The sequence below is a fragment of the Podarcis tiliguerta genome, assembly GCF_965153285.1.
Source record: "Podarcis tiliguerta genome assembly, chromosome: 6".
NCBI lineage: Eukaryota > Metazoa > Chordata > Lepidosauria > Squamata > Lacertidae > Podarcis > Podarcis tiliguerta.
Genome location: NC_139539.1, coordinates 34,404,400 through 34,414,137, shown reverse-complemented (window position 1 = coordinate 34,414,137; position 9,738 = coordinate 34,404,400). Strand labels below are relative to the sequence as shown.

General features: G+C 44.9%; 1 protein-coding gene across 5 annotated transcripts in view; it reads left to right on the top strand.

The window, feature by feature from the left end:
• Positions 1-2,829: 2,829 nt before the first annotated feature.
• The window catches only part of MAGI3 (membrane associated guanylate kinase, WW and PDZ domain containing 3), a 108,648-nt gene continuing 101,739 nt past the window's right edge, over positions 2,830-9,738 (top strand). For 2 of the 5 annotated variants that reach the window (XM_083444230.1, XM_083444232.1), the window contains exons 1-2: positions 2,830-2,858; positions 2,942-3,298. In XM_083444230.1, coding sequence (XP_083300356.1) covers positions 2,965-3,298 — 334 coding nt within the window. In that variant the 5' untranslated portion in view covers positions 2,830-2,858; positions 2,942-2,964. Of the gene's footprint in view, positions 2,859-2,890; positions 3,299-9,738 lie in introns of those variants that run through there. The other 3 variants (XM_083444233.1, XM_083444231.1, XM_083444229.1) reach the window with 3 other exon arrangements.

The following is a 9,738-nucleotide window of genomic DNA, read 5'->3' as shown; positions in this document are numbered from 1 at the left end:
TAGTAGAGCTGGACTTGGAATGGTTTTAGCATCTTGTATCGCAAGTCCTGCTGCTCTCATGTGCTTTGTGCCTGATTTGAGTTTCTTGCTATAAAAAAAGGTGCAGGTATCAAGCAAAGGCCCGTTGCTGTGACACTCCTGGGAATGGCAATGGGCTTGAAATGTTGTGGCAATCGAGCAAGGAGTCGCAATTTCATAAAATAAATATTGAAGGTTGTGGCAGTGAGGTGTATGTACAGAAAATCTTACATCTTATGTTCCTTTCTTTCTTCTCTCCTATGCTAATCAAATATATCTGAAGAAAAATATTGCAATCTGTACTTAGAGAACTGTTAACACAACAATGGTTCTTATGGAATTGCATTTGTTTTAATAGGGAAAACGGATAGAAGGGGACATGTAGCTGGTGACAGGCAGAAATGTACAAAGGTTATGTTTCATAAACTGGCAGTGCAATCGTAGCCCTGTTCACTTGCAAGTAAGTCCAGCATAATTAAATAAGACTTACTTCTCACAGGGATGCGGGTGGCGCTGTGGGTAAAAGCCTCAGTGCCTAGGGCTTGCCGATCGAAAGGTCGGCGGTTCGAATCCCCGCGGCGGGATGCGCTCCCGTTGCTCGGTCCCAGCGCCTGCCAACCTAGCAGTTCGAAAGCACTCTCGGGTGCAAGTAGATAAATAGGGACCGCTTACTAGCGGGAAGGTAAACGGCGTTTCCGTGTGCGGCTCTGGCTTGCCAGAGCAGCGATGTCACGCTGGCCACGTGACCCGGAAGTGTCTTCGGACAGCGCTGGCCCTGGCCTCTTGAGTGAGATGGGCGCACAACCCTAGAGTCTGTCAAGACTGGCCCGTACGGGCAGGGGTACCTTTACCTTTACCTTACTTCTCACAGAATCATAGAATTGGAAGGTACCCCAAGGATCATCTAGTCCAACTCCCTGCAATGCAGAAATCTCAGCTAAAGCATCCATGACATGTGGCCATCCAACTGGTTTAAAAACCTCAAATGAAGGAGAGTCCATCACTTTCTAAGGGAGTCTATTCCACTGGCAAACAACTCCTGCTACCTTAAAAGTTATTCCTGATGTTTAGTTAGAATCTCCTTTGAATCCAATAGTATGGGTCCTGCCCTCTGGAGCAGCAGAAAATAAACTTGCTCCATCTTCCATGTGACAGCCTTTCAGATAGTTGAAGATGACTATCATATCTCAGTCCTTTCTTCTGCAGGCTAAACATACCCAACTCCCTCAACAGTTCCTCATAAGGCTTGGTTTCCAGACCCTTGATCATCTTCAAGCTCTCTGCTCTCTCTTCTGATCGTTCTTTATTTTGAGACAGACTTCTGAATAAAAGGGGCTTTGGGCTTTACTGTAATCATGGTAAGCATCCGATATAGTATGAAAAGGAAGCTAGTATGGCTTATGCCCATTAAATGCTGAAGTCACTGTCCTTGTTCTTAATGGGAACAGGGTACCTTTGAGCACCTTCTGTATTGTTTTTCACAATTTATGTGTAAAATATTCAGAGGCTAAATTGCTATGCATGCTTGGGGCTAAGCCCCACGCTACTCCGAATAATTTTCAAGTAAACACGCATCTGCTCAGGCTCACAGTGTGCAAAGCTGAGAACATGGATTTGGCAGTAAATTCCATTGGCACGTGAGAATTTCAAGTAAAAGTACTTTGGATTTGTGTATGAAATAGCTAAGGTCAAATACAAGGGCTTATAACTGCACCATTCAAAGCAGCCCACAACCACTTTCCTTTGGCACCAGAGCTGGGGGAGGGGGCAGAGGTCAGCAGCATCAGGCAACTGTTGAGGTCCTAGCAATTTGGGAGGGCCCCTCAGGCACGCATAAGTAGCTGACACTTTGGAGCAGAAGACACCACTGCTGACAGCAGGGGCACCTACTCCTTTCTCTCTCCTACCCAAAGTGGGACTGAGTGGGTGTCAGTTTACAGGAGCAGCTACCTTGACTCTCCCACAGGTCTGTGGTGGGAATTCGGCCTCTGCATCCCAGAGGAAGTGAGCAGGATAGCAGAAGTCACTGTTCCTCAGAAGTTACTGCTTCATCTCCTGCACAACACAACTTCGCCAAAAATTGGAAGCTCATCAACTTTTCTGACCGGATTCTCACCGTTGCAGCACTTCATGCACCTGACAAAGTAGACTGCAGCTTACGCTGCAATGCCTTTTTAATGATTCATTAAGGTGCCACCATACTATTTGCTGCTGTTCTTTCATGCCTGGCTGCCTGCTCTGGAGGAGAAGCCAAGAAGGCAGCTGCCTCTGACTGCTGCCTCGGTTCACTTGGGTCTCCTCCTCTAGACGGCAGGATGGGCTCGATCCAGAATGCCCAGAGGGAGAAGACGAAAGGCAGTGGCGAGGCGGAGGAGCCTCTGCCTCCCCGGAGCCACCTCGACTTCTCCCTCTGGGCATACTGGTGGAGAGGAAGACCACGAGGGGCCGTGTCTGCCGCAGTTACAAGCACGCTTCCCGGGTACTGCGAACTTCGACGGAAAAGCGGCTTCAGGTCGGAGTTTGCGGAGCTGCTCTGGGGCAAGGACGAGGGTTCCATTGCTTCGCGCCTCCCCTTCCCCGCCGAAGTTCTTGCCGCAAACCCCTCCCCCCTCTCTCCGGTCCCTGAAAGTTCTTATCTCCTGACGTCAACCCACTTGGCCCCACCCCCCGGAATGTCGGGCGGGGCTTAAGACAACGGCGGGGAGGGGAAGGGAGGAGGCGAAAGAGGTGTGTCCAAGGGGAGGAGGGGGCGTGCTCCTGCCGCCGCCGCCGCCGCCGCCGCGCTGAGGGCGCCAGTTGGGAGGCAGTCGCGGCCGGTGGTGGCCGAAGGAGGCGCGAGGGCGCGCGCGCGGGAGGTTGGGCTGGCCGGCCGGCCGCGAGGGGAGCTCGGCGGGACCGGGGAGCGGGCAGAGCGCGCGCGCAGAGGGGCGCCCATGGTGTGGCCTCATGTCTAAGACGCTGCGGAGGAAGCGCCACTGGCTGAGCAAGGTGCAGGAGTGCGCCGTGTCCTGGGGGGGCGGCCCCGGCCCGGACCCCGACCTCCTGCGCGGGGGCGCCGAGCGCGGAGAGTTCCCTTACCTCGGGGGCCGCCTGCCGACGCTGGCCGAGTCCGGAGGCGGCGGCGGGAGTGGCCCCGTCCTGCTCTCGGGGAAGCCCCCCGCCCCGGGGGACGTGCTTCTGGAGGTGAACGGCACCCCGGTGAGCGGCCTCACGCACCGAGACACCCTGGCCGTCATCCGCCACTTCAGGGAGCCCGTGCGCCTCAAGACCGTGCGGCCAGGTCAGTCCGTCCGGCGGTCGGTCGCGAGAAACGTCCGCTGCGCGCGAGGGGGGGGAGGGAGGTTAGGAGGCTTCTTTATTTCTCTCCCCCCCCTTCCACCTTTTAACCTCTCGGTGGGAGGGAGAGCCTGGCCTCTCGAGTCGCCGCCCTCGGCTCCACCCAGGCGCACCTGCCCCTCTTCAAACAGCCCCCCCCCCCCCCGCCTACCCTTAGGTCCCTTCCTGGTCTCCTCCATTGTAAGGTTCACCTTTGCAAACCCTGCTCATCTCCCAGCCACCCTGTTTTCCTTTCTTTTGCTCTCTTCTCTCGCCCAAAGCACAGTGCCCTGTCGCCCTCCAGCCTCTACTCTGGGCAGTGTCCTCCTCGCCATTGCCTGTTCTGCCAAAGTACGCTTTCCTCCATCCGTTCTCTCCCTTTCCTCCCCCCTTACTCTTACGTTTTCCTCGTTCGTGTTGGCGCATCTAGCTTGCCTAACCTGCGCTCTTCCTGCCGTCTTATCACGAAGCTATCTTTCTGTCATATCTCCTACCCTTCAGGGCACACATCGCCCTACCTGTGTCACCCTACTTCTGTACTTCCTGGAGCACTAATCTCTGCCTGCCCATTTTCCCTTGGCATATTTGGCCTCCCTGTGTCTTATTTATTCCTTGCCTTCTGTACAGCTGCCTTCCACCACTGTTTTCCCACTAAGGCAAACCTGACCCTGACATATCTTCTCTCCCCAAGCCCCCCCCCTCCACATCTGCTAAATCCCTTCCCTGAGCAGACTTGGCCCTTCCTGTTTACTCCAGTATCCACCTTCCGCCCCAGTATTAGTGTCATTATTCAAATGCTTCCATTTGCAAGACCTGCTTTAACCTGGAGAGGGGCTGGCAAGCTTTGTGGTAGCAAAGAACCTTAGCTGGGTTTGTATGTGATTTGTTCCAGTAAGGTCTACTGCTTTGCACAGTGTTAGATATGGTCGTCATCCTAGTAGTTTCAAGGTGTCTGACTTTCACTACAGTGGATTAATTATTCTTTTACAAATAACAATATTGCTAAAGGCAGAATAGTAAGAAATCTTTGACTTTTGGCATAGTTACTTGTAACCTTGGTGTTTAGCAATAAAGATTTTTTATGCACTATCCTGGCAATCTATGTTGAGGAAAGAACCATTATAACTATTTAAACATTGCATAGGCTAGGGTTTGCCATAATGCATGATTCTTATGTGTTTGTGTTTCTGTGCCATTCATTCTCAATGGAAGGGGGAAGCTTTTAGTTGCATGTATATTTGGGGGAGGGAGCTGTTGTAATTGTTCTTCATGCTTGAGCAAACAGGTTCTTGCATGTTGTATCTGTGATGTAGACCCTGCAGCTCTTTTCAGTGGAACAGATTCATGTTACAATAGACTCCTAGCCTTACATTTGATTTCTAACATTGTTGAACTGATTTTCATCTATGAGTGAAATTGTGATTAACCTTTTGTTTCAGCCTTCCCTGTGGCATTCATAATCCAGTGATTCCTCCGCAAAGCTAGTTGTTTGTATATTACTGTGTGAGAGAATAAAGTTTATAGAGCACTGAGGTTTACTGAAAGCTAATGTTACTCTTGGGGAAGATTAGTGAATGAGCATTATTAAAAGCCATCATTTAGGCTAGTTGTGGGCTTGTTCACTATCTCTTCATATAAAATTAGTATTTCTGTATGGCAGAAACATGAACAGCAGAGAGAGGCAAGAAAGGTGGTTTCCTTTTGTTTTGGTCAGTTTTCTGAAAGGACTGTTCATTTAGTAAGACGCATCTGGTCATACCTGTTTAAAACACTCTCGTATCCAGAGGTACCACTGTAGTTCTTATAAGCAAAGGTAAATCCAGATGCCAGAGTTTAGCAGTTTGTTTTTAGGACAGCCTTTCATCATGGGTTTTTCTGTATTTTCAGCTGTGTTATTTTGTCTTAAAATTCCTCCTGCTGTATGGGGAGCAATACTTGACAGATTATGCCCCACAAGCTGTTATAGTTCCTATGAATATTTGCCATCACATAACAGTGATATTTTGGCCTGAGGAACAAAACATATCAAACATAGGTTTTGGTATGAAAACTTCTCTGTGCTGTTAGTGTTATAAATTACTCTGATTCTTCTTGTGTTTTGCCATTGTTCACACTTCAAGGTTTTTTACAGTTAACATACTCGTTTCTAGAATTAGAGAAAGTTTACAATATCTAAAATAAGTGCTTGTATTGTCTGTGTGGAATATAGTATGAATGTAACATATGAATGTAACAGTGTCTCTAGGGCAACAAGATAATTCTCTATTTTGTTTAAGTTTGAACGTGTTATACCGAATTTAATGTGTGGTTTTGAATGCTTAATGTTGTACTTGAAGAATGTGCAGCTTTCTGTTCTTTATTTAAGACTTACACAGGAAATGGGATTATTTTACTTAATAGTTTTTATAATAGCTTATGAAATAAAGCTTTCTGCTTATGTTTGTCTTCAGTTTGACATAGCAAAATATAGTAATAGAGGCTAACCTTGAAGTAAGATGATTTGTGGTGATTATTTTCAGATCTACGGCAACATACGTACATCAGTACATGATCAATATGTTAATTGATAGTGAAACAGTGTAATTTTCAGTAGAAGATGACATAAAGGAAAACTTGGGAGACTGATAAAATTACTATTACTCCCCCAAGCGATCTGTCTAAGCTTTTTTCCTAGAGTGCTTGCTTCATGAAAGAAATTGAAATTTGAAAGTAAAAGCTTATAGTCATGTAGTAGAAGTGTCCTGGCTTTCAGCACCAGAAATTTATACAAAATGTAAAAAATACCCTTTGCTAACATGAAGTGGAGTAAGCATTAGTTATGCAATTACATAATTATATTTGTGTATGGCCTGGAACCTAGTGCAAAGTATTTGCAGTGATTCATAAGACTGTCTTGCATTTCTGTCAACTTCATTTTTCTAATGGAAGTCTCATCTTGCCATGGTGGTGTTAATTTGTGTATATATAGGAGATATCAAATAATTGTGTTAATTATTTAGCTTCCTTGCCAGTATGCATTTCAAATGTCAAGTTATTGCTAAGCACTGTTACTTGCAATCATAGAGTCTGATGATTTACAATTGTAAATTTGAAGCTAATTATAGCTGTTCTAGTACAGCACAAATATGAATATTAAGTAGACAATTATGATGAACTTTCGTTACGTGACACAACTCAATTTTGGCAAAATGTACCTCCTGTGTGCTTTTCATTTATAGCTAGTATCTATTTCTATAGTTGTCTTGCCACATATATTAATTTACTTGGGAAATAATAGCAAAGTAACTTCAACTGTTAACTTTTGAGCTTCAAAAAAGATGTTTTCTCTGGCGTATAGAAATGTGTATATAAGGTCCTGTTAATGTGTATGGCTGAATATGGAAACGTTGGGCTGTAAGTATTAACCTTAATTGTTTCCAAGTAAGAATTGTGTTTGGCTTTAGTTTTGCTACAGAGGCCTTCTGTGGATTTTCTTGTAGCTGTTTGACACTTCTGATTGCTTTCCAATACAGTATAAGAGAGTGAAGTATTCATTTTAACCTAACTGTAAGACTTTTGTAGTTTGAACATAAATGGCAAGACTCTTCTAATAATCAGGCTGTTTTCTAACTCCTTTCCTTTTTATTGTGGAAATGAGTGAAACTTCAGAAAATATGAAGCAGTGGTAGAATATAATGGTTGGGTGTGGGAAACCCAAGTTCAAATTGCTACTCTGCCATCAGTCAATCAGCTTCTTGGCACATAAGAACACAAATAATGGGCTTCACATGGTAAAGTGAGACAGAGACTCAGATTAGGTTACAATATAACCTTGAGGTGGTGAGAAGCAGAGATCTAAATGAACTGACCTGCTTCATATACAGCATGCATTAGAAAATGGACCCACTTGTATAGAAATGTATTCAGGTGGCTTAAGGGCCAAGCTAGGTTAGGACAGCAGTTTCAAACATATGTCTTCAGAGAAGGAGAGCAGGGGATGTGGACTGCTGGAACTAAGCTTTAGGTAAGATAAAGGTTCCCTCATTTTATCCACACTCCTCTTTTGCTGTTTTCTGAATCTTGCATATAATACCTTTTACTTTTGTTGCACTGCCTAACAAACAATTTAGCCCAGGGTGGTCCAACATTTCATACCAAGTGGGCCAGAAGAGTACTTTGACATGGAACCCACAGTCTGCACACTGCTTTGTCACATGGCAGGGGAGTGAGGCCAAAATTCGAGCCCCTTCCCTCCCCTAGCCCTTGAGCTGCTTTCCCAAAGCTAGCTAAGCAAGATGCTGGGCTTTAGGAAAGGAGGCACAAGGCTCTGGCAGGACCCCAAAGCCCCCCTACTTCCTTCCCAAAGCTGGGGAAGCACTAACTAGGCTTTGGAAAGGAGGCAGGAGGACTATAGGGTTTGTCAAGAGTCGTCATGCCTCCTTCCCAAAGCCTGGGGCCTCAGAGCTGGGGCGTCAAATGTTGCCAAAGGCTGCCAAAAAAGGCCTCGAGGGCCATGCATTGGACCACCCTGATTTAGCATTTTCTGTGCAACTCAAGAAAGATTTTTCTGTGGAAACCGATGCTGGCTTGCTTCAGTATGTTTTATCTGTTATTGGCTATGCAGAAAAACCTTTTGAGTTTCACTTTTAACATCACCTGGCAGGATTATAGTCAATGCTATGTTATTTGTTTGGTAGTGTCTATCTGTATGACATTTTGTACAGTTGAGAGGAGTTGTATTTGTTTTGGCTGTGAAATTGACTTGACTTTGTATTCCTGGGTTCTGCAAATGTTGTGACTCCTGTGCAAAAAACTAATTAATGCCACACAATAAGCATTCCAAGGCCTGTTCTGTGATCCTGTGGATCAGTGGAGTTCAAATCTTTTACTCTCACTGAACTGTTTTTACCCTGAGCTATCTCTCTTGCAACCTTCACACATTGATGAGATGGGGAAGTTGATGAATATGTTTCTAGGCCACATTTGTCTTGTGTGACATTCCAGCCAGGCTGTTATTAGCTGTTACCTTGCATGGAGAATATGCACTAAATGTTGTCCTGTGGATGAATGTTTCTTGGAAAGATGGAAATGATGCATAAACTGCTTTCCTGATTCCCCAAGGTGTCTGGGAACTCAATTAAAATTGAGTTGCTTTGGATTCTGCATAGGAGCTCTATTGAAATGAGATTGTGGTTAGATTTGATCACAAATTAAGGGTGTTTTACATTTTTTTCTATTTAGATTGTTTGGGGGAAGAAACTGTTTCCATTCATATTATGACGATTCATGCAAATCATTGGCTAGGTCACACATCACATGCAACATAGTTTAAAACAATCTATGTTCCTCACAGATGCTGCCACACCAAAAGAAGCTGGAGGCTGTTGTCCGACCCCTGGTTTGTGATTTGTTTCTCTCTAAAAAAGGTGCATGTGGTAACCAAGGTTTGTTCTTGGTTTATAGTACATGGCTTGTTTGGAGAGGAACCAGGAGCCAGATTCAGACAACACAACAAACCAGACTCTGGTACAGGCACAGCTGGGGAGCAGTGCTGAAGTAACTTTTGAGCAGTGTGCATCAACATGCTGACCAATCACATTAAATCATCATTAGTTTTAGACCACTTCATGTGGTATGTGAGCCACGGCTTTCTATAACATACATTCAAGAGAGCTTGATTTCATTTGTTAGAGACCTGTATCCAATAAGCTTCAACACACATCACCACTTTTTAAATAATTTCCTTCTAAATGTCCTGCCTGTCTTGCTCCCATTCCAGCTTCTTGCATGACACTGATAGTTCCCAGTTACTTGTTTGATACAGAGCTATATGAGCAGTCTGAATAGGAAACCGAATAATATATGCCTCTAACACAATATATATATAATTCCATGACCTTTCGGTTGCATCAGTACACTTGCTGGGCTTGTTCTTGTAACACACTTCGGCTTGTGGTGGTCCAGACCACATTTACAAGAAACTTGGGTTTTATATCCCTGAATATGATTTGAGCCCCTCCAAATCCACACTACTGGAAAACTGCCTGATTTGAGGTGCCCTAGCATAGTGTCCAACACAAGACTTCATTTTTTTGCAAAATGAATTATTATTATTATTATTATCATTTTCAGTAATACAGGGAACTTGTGTTACAAATGCTCAAAGAAACTTTGGGCTATCACAAATTATAAACTGACACAAAGAGGAGTCCCCTTCTAGAAAACATTTAGCTAGGAAGTAGATTGCTCTTACCATGGTTTTATCTAGGAGCATGTATTTTGAATGGACATATAAAATATGAGGTCTTACTATTAGAATTTGATTTAAATTATTATTTAAAGTGTTTTTCACTACTCATATCCGTGATGTCTTGCTCCATTATTGCTATACAGCAGGAGTGGTCAGTTTGTGGTTACAGACCAGAC